General features: G+C 37.0%; 1 protein-coding gene across 1 annotated transcript in view; it reads left to right on the top strand.

Annotated features, from left to right (window-relative positions):
• The window catches only part of dbt (dihydrolipoamide branched chain transacylase E2), a 40893-nt gene that overhangs the window by 16920 nt on the left and 1514 nt on the right, over positions 1 to 22459 (top strand). The window contains exons 5-9 of the mRNA XM_069937998.1: positions 3802 to 3929; positions 5448 to 5676; positions 8271 to 8437; positions 12401 to 12478; positions 13516 to 13707. Of these exons, the coding sequence (XP_069794099.1) occupies positions 3802 to 3929; positions 5448 to 5676; positions 8271 to 8437; positions 12401 to 12478; positions 13516 to 13707 (794 nt within the window). The remainder of the gene's footprint in view (positions 1 to 3801; positions 3930 to 5447; positions 5677 to 8270; positions 8438 to 12400; positions 12479 to 13515; positions 13708 to 22459) is intronic.

Genomic DNA, 22459 nt, shown 5'->3' with positions numbered 1-22459 from the left:
CCAAAGTTCCTCAACATGATTATCCAACTGCACGAAAACCAACAAGGTCGGGTCAGATACAGCAATGAGCTCTCTGAACCCTTCTCCATTAACAATGGCGTGAAGCAAGGCTGTGTTCTCGCACCAACCCTCTTTTCAATCTTCTTCAGCATGATGCTGAACCAAGCCATGAAAGACCCCAACAATGAAGACGCTGTTTACACCCGGTACCGCACGGATGGCAGTCTCTTCAATCTGAGGCGCCTGCAAGCTCACACCAAGACACAAGAGAAACTTGTCCGTGAACTACTCTTTGCAGATGATGCCGCTTTAGTTGCCCATTCAGAGCCAGCTCTTCAGCGCTTGACGTCCTGCTTTGCGGAAACTGCCAAAATGTTTGGCCTGGAAGTCAGCCTGAAGTTCTTGTAATACATGCAGTAAAACACTCAGATTCTGTTGTCTCTCAAAGCACTGCAAGAATCACTATTTGTATAAAATACTTAATTATTTTTCTTCTAAATAAAGAATTTTAAATGTCCCAGATAATACTTTGTCCACTCGGTTAACCTATCCATATTGCCTTTGTAGCGTCCTGTCCTCCTCAGGGTTTGTTTCTAGTTAAAAACCTACTTTAATAGTAAATTTAGGAACTATAACTTCAGTGTCTTCAACAAGAAAATCTGCAGGTGCTGGGGTCTAGTGCAGTACACAAAAGTGCTGGAGAAACTCAACAGGTCACACAGCATCCATAGTAAGTAAAAGGCAGTCAACATTTCAGGCCAGTGAAGGGCTCAGGCACAAAATGTTGATTGCTTTTTACTTACTATGAATAATGCATTACTTGCTGAGTTTTTTCAGCACTTTTGTTCACAATTTAAAAAGTAAAATGGAGAGACTCCAGCATTGATCCTTGTTCCATAGTACTTGTTCCATCTTGCCAACTCTTTTTTGTTATCCAGCCAAGCTTTTATCCACATATGTTCTACAATTGCCTTTGATTCAGCATCTCATCAAATACTTTCTGAAAATCAAAGTACAGTACACCACAGGTTTCCTTTTATCCACAGCACATGGTACTTCTTCAAAGAGCTCCTGTAAATTGTTCAAATGTGATTTCTCTTTCACAAAGCCATGTTGATTTTGTAATTACTTTGATTTTTTTTAATGTACCTTGCTTTGAAATATTTAATAATGGTTTCTATTGTTTTTCCAATGACGACAGTTAATTAGCCCATAATTTTCAGTTTTCTTTCTCCTTCACTTTTTAATGAAGGAGTTGTATATGTTATTCTCCAGTCTAATGGAACCTTCCCTGAACCTAGGGAATTTAGAAAATTGAAATCACATGTCAACCATCACAGTAGCCCCTTTTTAAGATTCAAGGATGAAGTCCATCAAAATCAAGGGACTTGTCAGCCACAACTCCAATAATTTGCTTGGTATTATTTTCCTGGTTATTGTAACTCTCTTGAATTTCTTGCTTCCATTTTCAGATTTAGAATTGTATATGGGATGTTAAAAATCCTGTGAAGTAAATTCAAAATTCCTGTTTATTTCACCTGCTGTCTTCTGTTTTTCCATGAATTGCCCAGTCTTACTTTTATAAGTACTACAAAAATAGTGAGACTAATACTTTAAAAATATCATCATCAACTCAGATGAACCTGAAGAAAACTAATACAGGGTCCTTTAATGTGTTGAATGCATGCTGTCAGCTGTGGTGTGTAGGCCATGCTGTCATGTTCGTTCACTCTACCAGAAGTTTAAATGTTCCTCCTCTTTTGAATGCCTCACATTTCCTCCACTGAAGAATATAGCCCAAAATTTAGCTGGTTGTATGTCTAGAAGACTTTTTATACAGTGGTACACATCTTCAAAAACTGAAGCTGCTTAAATAGTCTTTTAAACTGGATTTTTTGTCAGTAAATAGACTGTATCATAGCAACCAACACTCTGGTTCCATCGAAGCATTGAAAGAAGGATCCAAGCAGAGATTGTAACCATTAAGAACATCTGTTGTTCTACTGAAGGTTTTTGAGACAAAGTGCCTTTTTAGTGGTGTCATGATGGCAGTTTCCAAATTCTATTCAGTACAGGTGATTGAGATCTGTCATGCACAAATCTTACTTCCCCACCAGAACAATAACTATTATGCTTGTTGTCAGATCAATTAAGCAATGTAACTTGGTAAAACTGCTTTTGTTGTAAATGGTGTAGCAAGACTTCTATATTGTTCAAAAGCAGAAAGAGTAGTTAGTTGAAGTTTAATGATGGTTTACTATATTCATTGCTTTGATATTTTTCTGTAACTTGTATATTTTTGTTTGAAACACCAAAACATTTCTGATTGGTTGCTCTGAGAATCTCTGATGTTATAACACTAAACTTTTAATTTAATAATAAATTGTCAATTTGTGTTTTGAAAAAATGTTACAGTTGGACACCGATTTAACGCGAATCCGAATATAACGCAATGGGTCATTGGACTCTGGCATTGGGCTGCCATGGGGAGCAGGGTCTTCAGGCTGTCATGGGAAGCAGGGACTTCAACCTGCTGCCAGGAGTGGGGACAGTCAGTTTACTAAAAATTAATTTGTGTTTTAATTTCAACTGTAACTACAATATTTGAAACCCCGATTTAGTGCTACTCTGCTTTTATCGCATGCGATTTTTTTTTTTTGGACCCAAATTATCGTATAATAAGGGGGTTCCACTTTATCTGCATAAATACAGTATGAATTTGCTTTATTAGGATTTTGTTTGTCAGCAGAACAGGCTGAGAACATTCTCCCAGACTACCCAAAGCTGGCATTTCATTGCTCAGCAATGCTCCATCAAGAATTCCTAGTTGGATAGAGCAAAGTCCAATTCCACATTATTGCCCCTTATGTATAACACTCAAGTATACAGTGGGTTCATAGCAGAATTAATGTTCTGTTTCTTTCCATGGAGTACTCTTTATATTCTTGGTTGATGCCCCACCCAAATTGCTATTGTTAATGAATTTGCAATTGAGCAATATTAGATCCTCCTTTCAACAAGATAAATAAAATTACTAAGATAGATTTAAAAAGCAATTGTATGGTTTAAACTCTTCCCCAAAAAAGTAAAAAAGAAAATGTCCACTGTCTCACAAATCATTTTTATTTGAGCCTTAATCATGGGGTTCATTAAGTCCCAAATTCTTTTATCTATGGATTTGGAATTCTTTTTTAGTCTCCTACTTTCAGTTACTGAAAACTTTACCTTATATTTTGAAAATGATTTCCTTTCAATTGTCTTTTGCATTTCAGTGCCCCAGTATTTGGGATCAATGGTAAAATTGTTAACTTCTCTGTGATGTAGAGCTTTACTTTACTGAAGGCACCTCGTGCTGTATTGGTAATGTTGTGTACCAGACCGAATAATCCATAAACCTGAAGAGCAAACCTGTGAATAAAGAACACAGTTATTAATTAAAGTTATGGAAAAGGTTGAATTATCATGCTTACTTTTTAAATTTTAATAGGGTGTAGAGTTTTGAAATATTTTGAAGAGTATTACCCTCCGTGGTCATTCGTCAGGACCCAGGCCTGAAAAATTGGTTACTCTTTACTTCCTATGGCCTATGATGCTGTGTAGCCTGCTGAATTTGTCCAGCACATTTGTGTATTGCACTCAACCCCTGCTTCTGCAGATTTTCTTGTTTAACTACAAGCAAATGAGTATTTTTAAAAATTTTGGATTGTTCAGATAGGATCAGATCATAAAATAGCACAAAAACTTAAAGTTACTATTCTGCACTTTTACATCAGCTAAAACTCCTCTGTGCTTCTGTCATAGCTGTTGTTCCAGAACAAGATGTTGTTGAGGCACCTGCGGTGTTGAATGAGGAGCATACGCACCAGGAGATAAAAGGGCAGAAAATACTTGCAACACCTGCTGTGCGCAGGCTTGCCATGGAGAACAATGTAAGTTGAGATGTGTTCTGTTGATGGATAGGTACTCATTAACCTGGAAATTTCCTATTATCAGTTACTTAAAGGATGATTCATATATGTTAGAATAAAAGGACAGATTTCACTTCAAAGGTTTCAGTTTCTATTAAATAACAAAAATAATTTTTGATTTAATATTGTATATTGTATACAATGTTATTTTCCATAAATGCTTGAGAAAGGTGACCCTGCAGAAATTTGTCAGCTTAGTGCAAATGTTGCTATGGGCACTGAACGATATTAAATATTTGTGTTGTGACTGTTCGAGAAGATACTGCATGTAGAACAGTCAAACAATGATCTTCATGTTCTTACTCAAACAGTCCAGTTTATCTGATTGTGTGTGTGTGTGTGTGTGTGTGTGTGTGTGTGTGTGTGTGTGTGTGTGTGTGTGTGTGTGTGTGTGTGTGTGTGTGTGTGTGTGTGTGTGTGTGTGTTGTAATGAAGAAATTTACTCATTGTCATTGTTTTCCTATAGTTCTCAATGCTATTAAATCTCTTGGTTTCATTCAACTTCCATTGAATGGTGACAGATGCTTAGTGTTTCATTGTAACTTCAACTGCATTTTAGCAGCTTTGAATAAATGCTCAGTCTAATTTCATTAGAGCCTTCAAAACAGAAAATGCTGGAATTGTCACTCCAAGTTTGCAACTGTGCACTCTTCAATTCAGATGATGGTATAAATCTTAAATGTTAAATCTAACTTTTCTGTTTATGGGTGTACAAGATATTCTAAAATTTAATTTTCATATTTTTATCAGCTCCTTCTTTTCATGCAATCATTCTATGCTTCCCATTGTAATTTTATCTTTGAACATAAGCATCAGATTCTTTTGAGTTCTAGAAATGCTATATATTTTTAAATTTAATTTGCAGATATATTTTATTATCAGAATTAACAAACAGAATCACCTGTTTGTTTTAAATAGCCATGACATCAGGATATGCCTTTGAAAGAAATAAACTTATTTGGATTTCTGCATTTCAGTTAACATGTTTATTAATTTTTTTCACTTTAACAAAAGGGTGGCAAAAAGCATTTCTTCCAATTGCAACTGTTGACTAATGCATGAGCTAGGATTTTGCACATCAGATTTTAGCCCTACTCTGGTTTTACTTTTTAATGTTTTCCCAAAGAAAGCTTAATTGTAAATCCAGAGGGCAGAGTGAAAATGTTAGGATTTATGAGTTTTAATGGTGAACAATTTTGTCATTCAGACTCTGCCTCATTTGTACAGGAGACAGACATGATAAATTGGTTGTAGATGGATCTTGTCTGATTCACTGATGCATGGAAAGACTGCCATAGCTTTCACAGCTGTGGCAAGACAACCCAATGATATAAATTATCCTTGGTACTTCTGATGCTAAAGTTGGGGGTCAAATTAATTTTATTTGTGGCAGAAACTTTTGGAGTACTACCATACATACCATAACTAATTCTAACTTTATCCTGATTTTATTAGTAAACCAGAGTGTTCTTTATGCAGATTAAACTTAGCGAAGTGGTGGGAACTGGAAAAGATGAAAGAATTCTCAAAGAAGATATATTGAACTACTTGGCGAAGCAAACTGGTGCCATTTTACCACCTTCACCAGAGATTGTTCCACCTGCACCAGAGCCAGCTTTAACCAAACCTAAAGGGGCATCTCCTGTACTTAAACCAATAACTCCAACAATGCCATTTATGGGTAAAGATAGAACTGAGCCAGTTAAAGGTAAAGTACTTTTGAACGTTCCAAATTTTGCATCATAATCTGTTTAACACACAAGAAACATTGGGATATGAACCCACTAAAATGACTAAGTACTCATATTTTCATTTGTGCTGGTTTATTTTCATTCTTTACAGAAGCTGCGCTTGAAGGTGTGAGACAAATAAGAAAAAGGTTCCAGTCCAAATGAAGGCTCTCAACCTGCAACATTGATTGTCCATTTCCCTCCATAGATGCTGCCTGACCTGCTAAATTTCTCCAGAGTTGGTCCCCAGGTTACGAATGAACGGGTTATGAACAACTCGTACTTACAAATGGGCTTTCCCCAATTCGCTCATGTGCATAGTTAAGCCCCAATTCGCACATGCACTAATGTTACCTCAAGAACACTAAATAAGAACCATAAGTACTGTTCTGCCTTACAAACAAATTCGGGTTATGGACAGACCGAGGTAACGGAACTTGTTCGTAACCTGGAGATTGCCAATAGTTTCTTTTTTGCTTGAGATTTCAACTTCTACAATCCCTTGTTTCTCTCTGAGGAAACAGGAGCAGGAATAAGCTTCTGGACTCCTCAAACCTGCCTTGCCACAGCCCTTGTGGTTCATGCAAGAGGAGAGAACTGGCTGGCTAATGTTTTACTTGGAATAAGGGAAACAGAAAGGAACTCTGTGGTGACCTGAAAGAAAGAGGTTATCATCTGGAGAACCCTGATGGGCAAGTTTCGTCAGCAAGACATTGAGGTGACTGAGGGAAGTACCTCAGTTGTAGATGTCCTGGAACAACACATCTCTCTCTCTGAAAACCTACAAGAACCTTCCTGAGTGGTAACCATTTACCTTTCAAGCACCAAAGCCTGGTAAACTTTATACATGTTACATTCTGTACACAGTATAAGAATTGACTGCAACCAGTGAACTTGGAGGAATGAGAAGTGAGATTGGACTGTGAACCAAAGAACTTTTCTGAACTTACACACACATTATACACATGTGCACTTAGAATTAGAAGAGGGTTTAGTAAGGTAAAGTAAGTTAATAGTGATAAGTTAAAGTGTGATTCTGTTTTCATGTTTAAAAATAATTAAAATCAACTTTTGTCTTGGTGAATATCTTTTGCTGCTGGGTTTTGGGGTCCTTTGGGTTTGTAACATTTTGCACCTCAATTTTAAATTACCATCTTCTTATTTTGTAGCTATGTACCCTTGTTCATGATCCATCCACTAGTGAAAACATCTCAACATCTACTATGTTAAACCCTGTTAGGATTGTAGGATTGTGTATGTTTGAATAAGGTCATCCCATATTTTTCTAAACACCAAGGAATAGCCAAACTGTACAATGTTTCTGATGGAACAACCCTCTCATCCCAGGAATTAAAGTGGTAAATCTCTTATGAGCTCTCTCCAATGTGATATCCTTTTCTTGGTAGGGGACCATAATTCTGCACAGTATTCCAGGTATAATTTCATCAATAACTGGGCACGTGCATAAAAAACCCCACCCTATTTTTAAACTCAGATTCCTTCACAATAAAAGCCATAATGTTGTTCACCTTCTTCACTACTGGTTATAGCTGCCTGGGAACCTTTTGCAATTCTTGCAGAAGAACTACATAGATCCCTCTGAAGTTTACTCATTTGCTACTCTTTATCCATTTAGATGATAATCCATGTTTTGATTCCTCCAGAATCTTGCAATTCCTCACATTAAACTCCATTTACCAGATTTTTGCCCAGTCATTTGATCTATCTATATCCAGTTACAGAATCACTGACCTCCTCACAAGATACCCTTTCACCTATATTTGTGTCATTGGCAAACTTTCATTTCTTTCTCCAGGTCATTAATGTAAAACAATTTAGGATCAAGAAATTATTTTCTAGAGTACTCCATCTTAAAAAATACTCAACTCTGTGACTTTTTTTCTGTAACAGCAGTTTTTAATCTATAACAAAGCACTTCATCCAGTACCCTTTGCTCTTAATTTATGCACGAGTGTCTCAGTGTGTATCTTGTCAAATGTTCTTTGTCAATCCCGTACTGTCTGTAAGGAGTTTGTACTCCTGATTCTCCGAGAGTTTCCTCCCAACCTTCAAAAAAGATAGTTGTAGGTCATTTGGGTGTAATTGGGGCAGCAGGGGCTCATGGGCCAAAAGGGCCCTATTACTATGTTTGTTATAAGCCTAAATTTAAATTTAAAACAATCCATCCAAGATGATTTTTAAAGCAGCCAGTTCCAAATGCTAAACAGTTTACTGGAGGAATATAATGAGTCAAGTGGCATCTGTGGAAGAAAAAGAATGGTTAGTATTTTGAGACGAAACCATTTACTAACTCTTGAACTGGTATGGGGAGATTGGAAAAGCAGAATTTGCAAACATTTTCCAAAGTTTTTGTTAAACTGCAGCCAGCAGTCAATTTGGTGTATCACATCTTTGAAAATTCTTAGGTTCCAACTAAACAACAATACTTTGGAAAATTTTCATACACGAAAGTGAAGATTGTTGGAATTCCTTTCATTATACTGTATAATACTTGTACTGCAATGGAACTTGCAAAATTAGTGTGCAAACTCTTGCTTTTCTTTATTCACAGGGATCCAGAAGGCTATGGTAAAGACTATGTCTATTGCACTTAAGATTCCTCATTTTGGCTATTGTGATGAAGTAGATTTAACTTATCTTATAAAACTACGAAAAGAACTGAAAGTTGTGACTGAAGATAGAGGGATTAAACTTTCTTTCATGCCATTCTTTCTGAAGGTGAGAAAAACAACAAATTATTTTGATCAAATTCAAAAGTTCCATTAATTATGTTTAAAAACAGTAATGTAAATTAGGTTATATTATGGTGTTCTTTCTTCTATAATTCAGTCTACTGATGCCAATTAATGAAACTTATGGTATATGGCACCATCAGTTTGTCAGGGATGAGATTTTATACTTTTACAATTTTATGGATGTTTTGAACTCTGCTGCATTAAGTGCTTGAACGGTCTATTTAAAAAGTTGATGCTCCTATCCATTTTTGGTTGTCTCTAATACACCTGAGGTTTCATTCATTTTCTGTTGATGAATAGAATATCTTTAATTTGTATAAAAATGTTTAGAATGTGAATTCAAAACTTTCTTTCACCCAATAATAGCCGATATCTGCAAACAATTTAATGGTAAGGTTGAATGAAAAATAATTCCATTACATAACATATAACATAACAATTACAGCACGGAAACAGGGCATTAGGCCCTTCTAGTCTGCACCGAACCAAACACTCCTCTCTAGTCCCACCTACCTGCACAATGACCATAACCCTCCACCTTCTTCTCATCCATATATCTGTTCAGCTTTTTCTTAAATAATAAAATTGACTCTGCCGCCACTATTTCTCCCGGAAGCTCGTTCCACACCGCTACCACTCTCTGAGTAAAGAAGTTCCCCCTCATGTTACCTCTAAACCTCTGCCCCTTAACTCTTAACTTATGTCCTCTTGTTTCAATCTCTCCTACTCTTAACGGAAATAGTCTATCCGCATCCACTCTGTCTATCCCTTTCATAATCTTAAATACTTCTATCAAATCCCCTCTCAACCTTCTACGCTCCAAAGAATAAAGACCTAATCTGCCCAATCTCTCCCTGTACTCTAGATGCTTAAACCCAGGTAACATTCTGGTAAATCTTCTCTGCACTCTCTCCACTCTGTTTATATCCTTCCTATAATTAGGCGACCAGAACTGCACACAGAACTCTAAATTAGGCCGCACCAACGCCTTATACAATCTCAACATCACTTCCCAACTCCTATATTCCATGCAATGATTGATAAAGGCCAGCATACTAAAAGCCTTCTTCACCACCCTATTCACATGAGTTTCTACCTTCAGAGAACGATGTACCATTACTCCTAAATCCTTCTGCTCTTCTGTATTTATCAATGCTCTCCCATTTACTACGTATGTCCTGTTCTGATTCTTCTTACCAAAATGAAGCACCTCACACTTATCAGCATTAAATTCCATCTGCCATTTTTCAGCCCACTTTTCTAAGCAGCCCAAATCCCTCTGCAATCCTTGGAAACCTTCTTCATTATCCACTATTCCGCCTATCTTAGTATCGTCTGCATATTTACTAATCCAATTCACTACCCCATCATCTAGATCATTAATGTATATAACGAACAACAATGGGCCCAATACAGATCCCTGAGGCACACCACTGGTCACCGGCCTCCAACCTGACAGACAATTTTCCACTACCACTCTCTGGCCTCTCCCTTTCAGCCAATGTTCAATCCATTTGACTATCTCAAAATTTATACCTAAAGACTGCACCTTCCTAACTAACCTTCCACAGCAAATTTGAATGGTAAATGCTCAGAAAATTGTGCGCTATACTAGTATTAGCAGTTCTGCAGATCTAGTTCTATTGCAGTATATTTTAAGTTATTTTAACTATTAAAAATGATGAAATTCTTTGTAAGTCTGCATTTGCAATATTTTCATCTAACTACGGTATATGGGTAATGGTCAAATTTTGTGGACCAATTTTTAGGGTAAAATTTAGGGGATCGACTATTACAGGCATATTACATTTGACCGCAGAAAGTATCTGCATCATTCAGGGCATCGGGTACTCAGATGGGCGGGTGGCCAGGACTGGCTGGTAAGTCCACATTGGGAGCTTGGATAATCGGTCGAGACCAGGTAATAAATCTCCGGTCAGGGTATCAGTAGCTCAAATGAGCAGGTGGCCAGGGCCTAGGTGAGAGTCCACGGCCAGGGTGTCGGGAGCTCAGATGGGCGGGTGGCAGGAGCGTTAGGAGCTCAGATGGGCAGGTGGCCAGGTCATCGGGAGCTCATATGGGTGGGCGGCTTGGACATTGGGAGCTTGGATGGGCAGGTGTTAGGTGTTCGGATGGGTGGGTGGCAGAGGCATCGGGTGCCTGGAGGACGGGCAGCCAGGGCCTAGGTGAGGGTCCATGGTCGGGCAGCCGAGGCGAAGGTCCATAGTCAGGGCGTCGGGAGCTCTGGTGGGCTGATGGTTGGGGAAAAAAATGGAGCTAGTCGACTTTTAAATGGGATTAAAGGTGTGCTTAACTGAGAACTGTAAACAAGATTAATTTTTTTTCTGAGAAGTATAAATTACCTTTTTATATAAGAGAATTTTATTTATAACTTTAAAAGAAAGTTATTTTTGTCTCAAGTTTTCAATATTACTGTGACAGATTATATTTTATATTGTATATAGATAGGTTTTAAGAGGAGATTAATTGTGTTAGGGTTTTTTTAGTGTAAGACACATACTTCAAAACAGATCTCATTTAAAATGCCAGAGCTCTGCTCAAGCCAGACAATTTAGGTTTTGAGTGCCTTTGCACAAACTTTGAAGAATGCCTGTAAGGACTTCACAAGTAGGTGTAAATTGGACATGCTGTGGAGTAATGGATTATTGTTTTGGAAAGCAACAGATGAATGAACTCAGAAGATTAGGTCCGGTGCCGCAGTATGTCTGAATGCAGTTGGGTGCTCTAAAAGGGTCATGTGGTTTTCTCTGAGAGAGAGAGAGAGAATTCAGTTCTACAGTTCAGCAGCAGAAGCTGGGACTTGAACGTGACAAGCTGACAAGCTTGTGGAAAAATCCCATTTTGAAGACGGGTTGTGAGTTCTTAATTCAGCCTTGTCAAAGCCCTTGTGGTCCATACAAGAGGAGATGGCTGGCTGTATAATGTTTCACTTGAAATAAGGGAAACAAAAAGGAATTCTGTGGTGACCTGAAAGAGTTTATCATCTGGAAAACGCTGATAGGGCAAGTTTCTTCAGCAAGACACTGAAGTGGCTGATCGAAAGAGATCAGTTGTGGGTGTCCAACAAGCAACAAATCTCTCTAAATCTGACATGAACCTTGCTGAGTGGTGACCATTTACCTTTCAAGCACCAAAGCCTGGTGAAATTAATAAATGTTAAATTCTGTGCACAGTATAAGAATTGCCTGATACTGGTGAACTTGGAGGAGTGAGAAGTGAGATTGGACTGTAAATCAACTAACCTTTCTGAACTTACACACATTACATACACGCGCACTTAGAATTAGAAGGGGATTAAGTTAGGTTAAGTTAATAATAATAAGTTACAGTTTGATCCTTTTTTCATATTTAAAGATAATAAAAAGCAACTTTTGTTTAAGTAACCATTTGCCTGAGTGAATTTCTATTGCTGCTGGGCTTTGGGTCCTCTAGGCTCATAACATTACCTTTAGATATACTATGAAGAATGTGTAAATTATTAACACAATTCAATCATAGACTCAATGTTTTAGATAAGATTAAGTTAGGAAAAGAATTATGGATATGTTTTTGATCTGCATTCTATGTATTTTATCTTTTATGTATATGGTTTATGTCATTTATTAGATGATTATTTGTATATATTCTCTATTAAACTCAATAAAATATTTTTATAGACTTTTAAATGTGATATATGGAAAATACCATGTTTTGGGGCCAAAAATAGGGGATTGACTTTTGCATGGAATCGACTATTACACATGTATATACAGTATATGAAATTAAGAACCCAGTGATTGTTTCTTGAATGTACTTAAACTATAAAATACAAAAGTGAACATTTAAGAGCAATCTTAGGAAATACAAAAAATTTCATTCGTCTTTATTAAATCAAAAGGCAACTTGTAAAAGGTGAATTAAAATTCTGTGTGCTTGATTCCAACAGGCAGCGTCTTTGGGGATGCTACAATATCCTATTCTAAATGCTTCATTGGATGAGAACTGCCAATTTATAACTTATAAGGTATAACTGCATTTTATGAAGATGAAAACATTGAAATATAGTATTTTATTTAGGATAACATTAGTAATACATTTTTTTCTAAATAACATGAGCAGAAAAATCTTCATTAATTTCACTGATTATGATATATAAATGTTCAGTCTATTGTTTCTATATCTGCCCTTGGTTAATGTGGCAAGATCAAATGATTCTTTTCATTCAGAGTCTATTAAATTACAGAATGATTTTTGTATATCTTTTTTTCTTTGCATACTGTGGGAATTGTATCCTTGAGCAACCAATGCTTGCAAATATAGATGAAAATATAAAAGAAATGTGGATGGAGAGGCTAGGTTAAAGGTTCATGTGAACAGCTTGTTCTGTATTCAGACATGTAACATTTGCAGAATTTAATGTTTGAATCGGATAACTTGTCCCTTAAGTAACTTATCCAACCAAATGCTGCTGGTGTGCCTTTTTTTTAAAGTTAATGATTAAATAAGAGTTTAGAAATACTTTTGTATCCATAGCTACCTCTTTTGATCTTTGCTTAATGGTTGGCTTCTATTACTTGACCTGCTGTGTGTCCTTGAGAACTAATGTGTATGCAGATATCTTGAAATCTCATTAAAATAGTACAACTATTTGTGCTTAAATTATTTTAAAGACAAAATGTTACATAGTTTTAAAAGCATTAATGTGCTCTTTAATGTCCTTACACTAGGATTCCTGTTGTGCACATGAAGTATGCCTTTTTGACTTAAAAATGATCACACTTTCCTTGTAACGTTTGTAACTTTCTCTACAAGCTAAGATCATTTGATTTTAGAGTTTGTAGATACAGCCTTGGAAGAGGAAAACTTTTATTAATATCCTTACCTCGCACTCTCACTCAGCTATATCAGTAATATTTGATCATTAACCTGAAATTACCTTTTTCCCACTAATATCTGTAAAGAAAGGAATTGTAAATTATTGCCAATTATGAAGAAAATATATTGAGTGTTATATGTTAGTATAATTTTTGAAATATTAACTTCTTTTGTCTTTCTTGACAGGCTTCACATAACATTGGCATTGCTATGGATACACAACAAGGCCTGATTGTTCCAGTGGTTAAGAATGTTCAGATGCTTAGTATCTTTGAAATTGCAGCAGAATTAAACCGGCTACTTACTCTGGGCTCAGCAAATCAACTGGGGACAAATGATCTGAGTGGAGGGACATTCACTCTCTCCAACATTGGCACGGTCAGTATAGTGCATTTACGTTATCACTGTATCCCACCTCACTGACAAAAGGCAAAGGAGGAAAAACCCAACACCCAACCCCAACCAACCAATTTTCCCTTGCAACCGCTGCAATCGTGTCTGCCTGTCCCGCATCGGACTGGTCAGCCACAAACGAGCCTGCAGCTGACGTGGACTTTTTACCCCCTCCATAAATCTTCGTCCGCGAAGCCAAGCCAAAGAAAGAAAGAAAAGTATCCTAAATAAGATTCTTTTGTTTCCTTTCTCATGATCCACTACTTTGGCTCTCCTGCAATGTTACTTAATTCTAAAAATATTAAAATTAGGTATTCCCCTGGTATTAAGGACAGAATTTGTCCTCTTCAAAATTAACAAGAGATTTTTGCTCAGCAGAGTTAACTGACTGCACTCAGTTACCTCACCAATATACAAAGCAAGAATGGGCACTTTAATTCTAACTGAAAGAATGGTTCAAGTGCAGAATTCCATTCTCTCCATTACAGGGAACATTCAACACATTATTGTTGTGCAACATGAGATATCAGTCTAAAAAAGATTAGGAAGGAAAAGTACACAAGCTAACTGCTTCATTGTATGAAAAACATTTTTTTGTAAAAGAAGATTCTATGTCATATGTAATAGCAGCATGGTGTCCCCAATTTTCATCCAGGACTAGTCTGAAGCTGCTGGTGTTTCTAGTGAGCACAATCCACCTGAAGCCCATTATTTTTGGAAATATCAAGTGTATATATCTCACTTTGGCTTCCAGATCATTGGTCTAGTAAATGTTTTATTTATTTAATGAGCATTTTCTTGAATATCTTTTCTCTTTTTTTTTGTATTTGTTGTCATTCTGTTTTACTTCAAATGAATGGAAAAATGTTTATTTATCTCATTGGCATCATCTTTTCAAAGAAAATAAAATTTAACTAGAGATATTTTTCACTCAAAACATCTACAGTAAACCCCCCCCCCGCCTTCGGTGTCCAGCACCTATGGGGATTGTGGCTGTTGACATGTAAATTTTCTGGTTGACTGAGTCACACTCTTACAATGCCTGACTATTACATTGACATTAAGAATAAACAGTTTAAAAGACGGTGCAAAATATAAAATAATTTGAAAAAATCAATATTGTAGTCCTTAATTATGTAAAGTTCACTGAAATCAGGTAATTCCTGTAATTTACAAAATTTAAATTTAAATTCGAAACCCAGTCATTGGTGCTGTAACAGAGTTGCACTAACTGCTGTGCTACCCGTGCGGCTGTCATAATTAACCCACCCTCCCCAAAGTTTAAAGCCTTACTAATATACTTAATACTGTACTAATAAAGACTCTTACAAGGCAAGGATAGGAAGATACTTTGGGAGTCACCCCAGCAGCAAGTGGCACTGGCCAGCTCTTCATCCTAGGTAGCTCCATTTTATTCAAACATAACTTTATTGAAACTTAATTCAAAGAGCTGCTGCGGGCAGGCCACGACTGGGGTGCTCTGCTGGCTGAATGTTTGCTCCCATCATCAACAAGGGGTTATGGGTTACTTCGGAGAACATTTAAATTTTTATTTATTTATTTTCTCCATTTTGTTTTTGCCGGTTGGTTGGGTTGCCAGTTTCTCGATTTCCGGATACTGGGGATTTTTACTGTATATTCTTTCGGCATCTAGTATTTTTTTGATGCATGCTAAACAGCAAACTAAGTTTTATTCTGACATTGGGATCTCTCAGTTTGGCATGCAAATTGATTCTTCATTATTGGCGCAAAGTATTTATTTTTGGTGTTGTTACAAGGAGTGGGTCCAAGCACATTTAGACAGATGGTGTGTCTTAAAGATTTCACATCCTGATGTGAAGAAATTTTTTTTAAAATTGACAGCTAAATTTTATTGAGACTATAAGCATTGGATTCTGGCTCTGTTATTTCATTTGTAATATGGAATTGGGAGAAAGAGTTTTAATATTTGTTCAGCCCAAAATTAGTTAACATTAGGAAAGTAGTAAGAGCACTATTGTGCAGGAGTATTTTTCTACTAGTGTTATTAGACATGAGAAATAAAGAAATCTAATGATCAATCAAAACTGTTATTGGATTGATTATTTTTGATTGGTTATAAATTTAATGCAGCATAAATGTTCTACAGGCTAAATAGTTATGATTTTATATGTTTGTTTGCGATTTGTTTTTTGGTTCTGGTCGATTCTTTCATTGTTGATGGGGCTCTAGCCACTGTTTGGATTTGCTTTTGGAATATTGATTCAGTTCTTAGCACTTAAATCAAACCAAATTGGTATTTGAATTCTCAACCTTCTAAGCATGATTCAAGTTGTGAATCACACTGGGTTCTTGTATGTTTACTTTTGATCTCCCAGACAACTTAAGTTTTGGTGGGAAAAAAAAGCTGGATGGATATCTGAAATAAAAACAGTAGATGCAGAAAACACTCCGCATCCGTAGAAAATGAAACCAGATTCTTTTTTTTAAACTTTATTTAAGATTATATAACATGAATAAAATAGAAAGTTACAGTAAAAAGATTAAACGTAAGATAATAAAAATTACAATACTACATCAGCAGACTAAATAAACTAAACCCCCCCCCCAATAATTAGTACACAACATTAATGACCTAGCTTAAAGTTAGTCTAACCTCCCCCAAAATAAAGAGTGAAAGAGTGAAGAGTTAATAAAATGAACAATATTATATAAAAAAAGCCCACTTACACAAAAAAAGATAAAACATAACAAATAAAGATACTAACAACAAAAAAAATTATCAATACTAAAATATCAAACTTAAAAACATTTTTAAATTAAACTTAAATGCATATATTTAGCAAACGGAGTCCACTTCAACCTATAAAAAGACATCCTATCCTGAATTGGAAAAGATATCCTTTCCATGGTCAAACAAAATTTCATCTCCAAATACCACTTATCTAAAGTTAATATATTTCTGTCTTTCCAAGTAAGAGCTATACATTTCTTGGCCACAGCTAAAGCTAAATAGATAAAAGAAATCTGATAATCTTGTAGGCCTAAATCAATTAATGATTGCATATTCCCTAATAAAAATATACCAGGATCTAATACAAGACAAATATTATATAAACTATTAAATATAGATTGAATACCCTTCCAAAACTGTTGCAATCGATCACAAAGCCAGACAGTATGCAAAAAAAGTATTAGCCGTCTGGTCACAACGAAAACAGCAATCCGACTTACTAAGACCAAACTTTTTTAGTTTCTCCGGTGTTAAATATAACTGATGTATAAAATTATAATTAATCATCGCTAATCTAGCATTAACCAATTTCCTAATACTATTCTGACAAATTTCCATCCAGGCTTCTTCAGCTATTATAAAACCTAAATCTTTTTCCCATTTCAACTTATCTTTATCCCAATCTTTTTTACTATCAATTTCTTGTAAAATACAATACAAATCAGATATATATCCCTTTTGTGGTATTGAAAGTACGTATTCCTCAAAATTAGAATCAGGCAATAAAATCATATGTCGACCACATATCTGTTTTACAAAAGATCTTAATTGATAATACACAAATACAGAGTTTCCACTAATACCGAATTTCCTTTGTAATTCATCAAAAGAACAAAAACATCCCTCAGAAAAACAATAGGATAAATTTTTTATTCCCTTCCTTTCCCACTGTTTCAAAGTGATATTGGAGACTGTAAAAGGAACAAGTTGATTGTTATATAATGGCAATCGTCCAGACCATTCATTTTTGAGCCCCAATTTATTAAGTTTATTTGTCCATAAATTTAATAAATGTTTCAATATTGGGACATCATAAGTTCGTAATAAATTTTTATTCCATCGAAACAAAAACTCATGAGAAAATTTTTCTGAAATAACCGCCATTTCTATCTTTGCCCAACTGGGCGGATCATCCATATTCATTAATGCACTAAGAAATTTAAATTGAGCTGCTTCATAATAATGTTGAAAATTCGGTAATCTTAAACCTCCAAATTGAAAATCCCACATCAGCTTTCTCATCGCTACCCTCGGAAATTTTCCCTTCCATAAAAAGTCTCTAATTGCTTTATATAGATCCTTAAAAAAACTTTTATTTAAAAAATAAGGAATTGATTGAAACAAATATTGTATTCGAGGAAAAATATTCATTTTTATAGTATTAATCACTTCAAGCCAAAGCCCAGGAACAATAAAGCCCCCAGAAAGAGGTTCAATGTTGGAAAACTGCAGTCAGACGAAGCGAGAGGAAACTTCCAGGCAAACCTCAAAGCAAAGCTCGACGTTGCAACCCGCCTCACGGACCCGTCCCCTGAAACCCTCTGGGATCAGTTGAAGGCTACCATACTGCAATCCACTGAAGAGGTACTGGGCTTCTCCTCCAGGAAAAACAAGGACTGGTTTGACGAAAACAGCCAGGAAATCCAGGAGCTGCTGGCAAAGAAGCGAGCTGCCCACCAGGCTCACCTTACAAAGCCGTCCTGTCCAGAGAAGAAACAAGCCTTCCGTCGCGCATGCAGCCATCTTCAGCGCAAACTCCGGGAGATCCAAAATGAGTGGTGGACTAGCCTCGCCAAACGAACACAGCTCAGCGCGGACATTGGCGACTTCAGGGGTTTCTACGAGGCTCTAAAGGCTGTGTACGGCCCCTCACCCCAAGTCCAAAGCCCGCTGCGCAGCTCAGACGGCAAAGTCCTCCTCAGCGACAAGATCTCCATCCTCAACCGATGGTCAGAACACTTCCAATCTCTTTTCAGTACCAACCGCTCAGTCCAAGATTCCGCCCTGCTCCAGCTCCCTCAACAGCCCCTAAGGCTAGAGCTGGATGAGGTTCCCACCCTGGATGAGACATATAAGGCAATCGAACAACTGAAAAGTGGCAAAGCAGCAGGTATGGATGGAATCCCCCCAGAAGTCTGGAAGGCTGGCGGCAAAACTCTGCATGCCAAACTGCATGAGTTTTTCAAGCTTTGTTGGGACCAAGGTAAACTGCCTCAGGATCTTCGTGATGCCACCATCATCACCCTGTACAAAAACAAAGGCGAGAAATCAGACTGCTCAAACTACAGGGGAATCACGTTGCTCTCCATTGCAGGCAAAATCTTCGCTAGGATTCTACTAAATAGAATAATACCTAGTGTCGCTGAGAATATTCTCCCAGAATCACAGTGCGGCTTTCGCGCAAACAGAGGAACCACTGACATGGTCTTTGCCCTCAGACAGCTCCAAGAAAAGTGCAGAGAACAAAACAAAGGACTCTACATCACCTTTGTTGACCTCACCAAAGCCTTCGACACCGTGAGCAGGAAAGGGCTTTGGCAAATACTAGAGCGCATCGGATGTCCCCCAAAGTTCCTCAACATGATTATCCAACTGCACGAAAACCAACAAGGTCGGGTCAGATACAGCAATGAGCTCTCTGAACCCTTCTCCATTAACAATGGCGTGAAGCAAGGCTGTGTTCTCGCACCAACCCTCTTTTCAATCTTCTTCAGCATGATGCTGAACCAAGCCATGAAAGACCCCAACAATGAAGACGCTGTTTACATCCGGTACCGCACGGATGGCAGTCTCTTCAATCTGAGGCGCCTGCAAGCTCACACCAAGACACAAGAGAAACTTGTCCGTGAACTACTCTTTGCAGATGATGCCGCTTTAGTTGCCCATTCAGAGCCAGCTCTTCAGCGCTTGACGTCCTGCTTTGCGGAAACTGCCAAAATGTTTGGCCTGGAAGTCAGCCTGAAGAAAACTGAGGTCCTCCATCAGCCAGCTCCCCACCATGACTACCAGCCCCCCCACATCTCCATCGGGCACACAAAACTCAAAACGGTCAACCAGTTTACCTATCTCGGCTGCACCATTTCATCAGATGCAAGGATCGACAATGAGATAGACAACAGACTCGCCAAGGCAAATAGCGCCTTTGGAAGACTACACAAAAGAGTCTGGAAAAACAACCAACTGAAAAACCTCACAAAGATAAGCGTATACAGAGCCGTTGTCATACCCACACTCCTGTTCGGCTCCGAATCATGGGTCCTCTACCGGCACCACCTACGGCTCCTAGAACGCTTCCACCAGCGTTGTCTCCGCTCCATCCTCAACATCCATTGGAGCGCTCACACCCCTAACGTCGAGGTACTCGAGATGGCAGAGGTCGACAGCATCGAGTCCACGCTGCTGAAGATCCAGCTGCGCTGGATGGGTCACGTCTCCAGAATGGAGGACCATCGCCTTCCCAAGATCGTATTATATGGCGAGCTCTCCACTGGCCACCGTGACAGAGGTGCACCAAAGAAAAGGTACAAGGACTGCCTAAAGAAATCTCTTGGTGCCTGCCACATTGACCACCGCCAGTGGGCTGATAACGCCTCAAACCGTGCATCTTGGCGCCTCACAGTTTGGCGGGCAGCAACCTCCTTTGAAGAAGACCGCAGAGCCCACCTCACTGACAAAAGGCAAAGGAGGAAAAACCCAACACCCAACCCCAACCAACCAATTTTCCCTTGCAACCGCTGCAATCGTGTCTGCCTGTCCCGCATCGGACTGGTCAGCCACAAACGAGCTGACGTGGACTTTTTTACCCCCTCCATAAATCTTCGTCCGCGAAGCCAAGCCAAAGAAGAAAGAATCCTCCCTAATAGACCCAAAGGCAATTCCTTCCACCTATTCAAATCTAATTTAATCCTTTTTATTAAAGGAAGATAATTAATTGAATATAAATCTTGAAATTCCGTATTAACATTAATTCCTAAATATTTAATTTGTGTGGTCCACTTCAAATTTGTAATACTTTTATACATTGAATAATCATTTTTACAAATTGATAAAATTTCACTTTTGGTCCAATTTACTTTATAACCAGATAATTGACCATAAATTTCTAAACATTCTTGAATTGCTGGTAAAGAAATGCCCGGATCCACCAAATATAATAAAACATCATCAGCAAATAGATTAATCTTATATTCTTCATTCAAAACTCTCATACCTTTAACATTTTCATTTTGACGTATTAATTGTGCCAAAGGCTCAATGACTATAGCAATTAAAGCAGGTGAAAATGGGTATCCTTGTCTAGTAGACCTTGTTAAATTAAAAGATTCTGAGATCTGCCCATTGACAGCAATTCTGGCCTTCGGACTATTATATAAAGCCTTTATCAATCCAATAAATGAAGAACCAAAACAAAATTTCTCAAGTACTTTAAACAAAAACTTCCATTCCATTCTATCAAAAGCCTTTTCTGCATCCAGCGAAACCACTATTGGATAATTCATCTGAGATTTAGATTTATTTATCAAAGTTATTAAACGCAAAATATTATCTGACGCATATCTATTTTTTATAAATCCCGTTTGATCATTATGTATTATTTTAGGCAAGTATTGAGCTAATCGATTAGCCATAGCTTTTGCTACAATTTTATAATCTACATTTAACAGCAATATTGGTCTATAAGAAGAAACCTGTAAAGGAACTTTATCTTTTTTTGGTATAACTGTAATTATTGCATTGGAACAAGACTCGGGTAATCGAAAAGTGTCATAAATTTGTTGTAAAACATCCTTATAAATAGGAAATATATCAGCATAAAAAGTTTTGTAAAACTCTATAGAAAACCCATCTTCACCAGGTGCCTTTCCATTTGGCATATCTCTTATCGCCGTTTCTATTTCATTTTCTGTAAAGGATTTATCTAACTCCTGTCTATCTTCTTGATTCAATTGTGGCAATTTAATATTTTTCAAAAAAGAATCTATAGCATCTTCAGTTACATCTTTACATTCCGAAGTATATAATTTTTTATAAAAATTACAAAATTCCTCATTAATTTCCTTTTGACTAAAAGTAATACCCGATTTCTTTCTAATTACTGGTATAATTCTAGATAATTGTTCCTTTTTTAACTGCCATGACAGAACTTTGAGCTTTCTCACCCCATTCATAAAATTTATGTTTAGTTCGATTCATTAAACATTCAAACCGATAAGTTTGTAATTCATTATATTGAAATTTTAAATTAGTTAACTGATTCTTTTGCGATTCAGTAGCATTTTTTTGAAATTCTTTTTCAGTAACAGTTATCTTTTTCTCTAAATCTTCAATCTCTTTAATTCTCTCTTTCTTTACTTTAGAAGCATAACTAATAATTTGACCTCGTAAAAAAGCTTTCATTGCATCCCATAAAACAAAATGACTAGGAACAGAATTTACTATTATTACTAATAAAAACCTCAATTTGTTGTTTTAAATAACTAATAAATTCTGTTTTTTGCAGTAACATAGTGTTGAATCTCCATCTTGGAGCTCTCTGAAATGAAACCAGATTCATGTTAAGATCATACTGTGAAAAAAGAAAACAAAGTTTTAGTGAATCCATTAATCCAGTGGTTTTCAAACTGCACCCCTAAACTCGCATTCAACCTTAAGTAATCCATATGCCATAAGTGCTCTGTGATTGGTAAGGGATTGCTTAAGGTGGTGGGATGTGAGTGGGAAGGGAAGGTGGAGAATCACTGCTCTAGACTCAATTGTAACTGCAATATTTTGCTTGAGGAAAACTTGTCATTGGCCCATTTCCTTTGGGGTTATGAAACTGTGCACATAACAAGTCAATTAGGGATGATTAAAATAGTGGTTTTTCAAATTTTTTCTTTCCACTCACATATCACCTTAAGCAATCCCTTACTAATCACAGAGCATTTATGGCATAGAGAATGCTTAAAGTGGAATGTGAGATTA

The sequence above is a fragment of the Narcine bancroftii genome, chromosome 5 (genome assembly GCF_036971445.1).
Source record: "Narcine bancroftii isolate sNarBan1 chromosome 5, sNarBan1.hap1, whole genome shotgun sequence".
NCBI classification, from domain to species: domain Eukaryota; kingdom Metazoa; phylum Chordata; class Chondrichthyes; order Torpediniformes; family Narcinidae; genus Narcine; species Narcine bancroftii.
The sequence above is the reverse complement of the archived record's forward strand: the minus strand, read 5'-3'. Positions and strand labels throughout refer to the sequence as shown.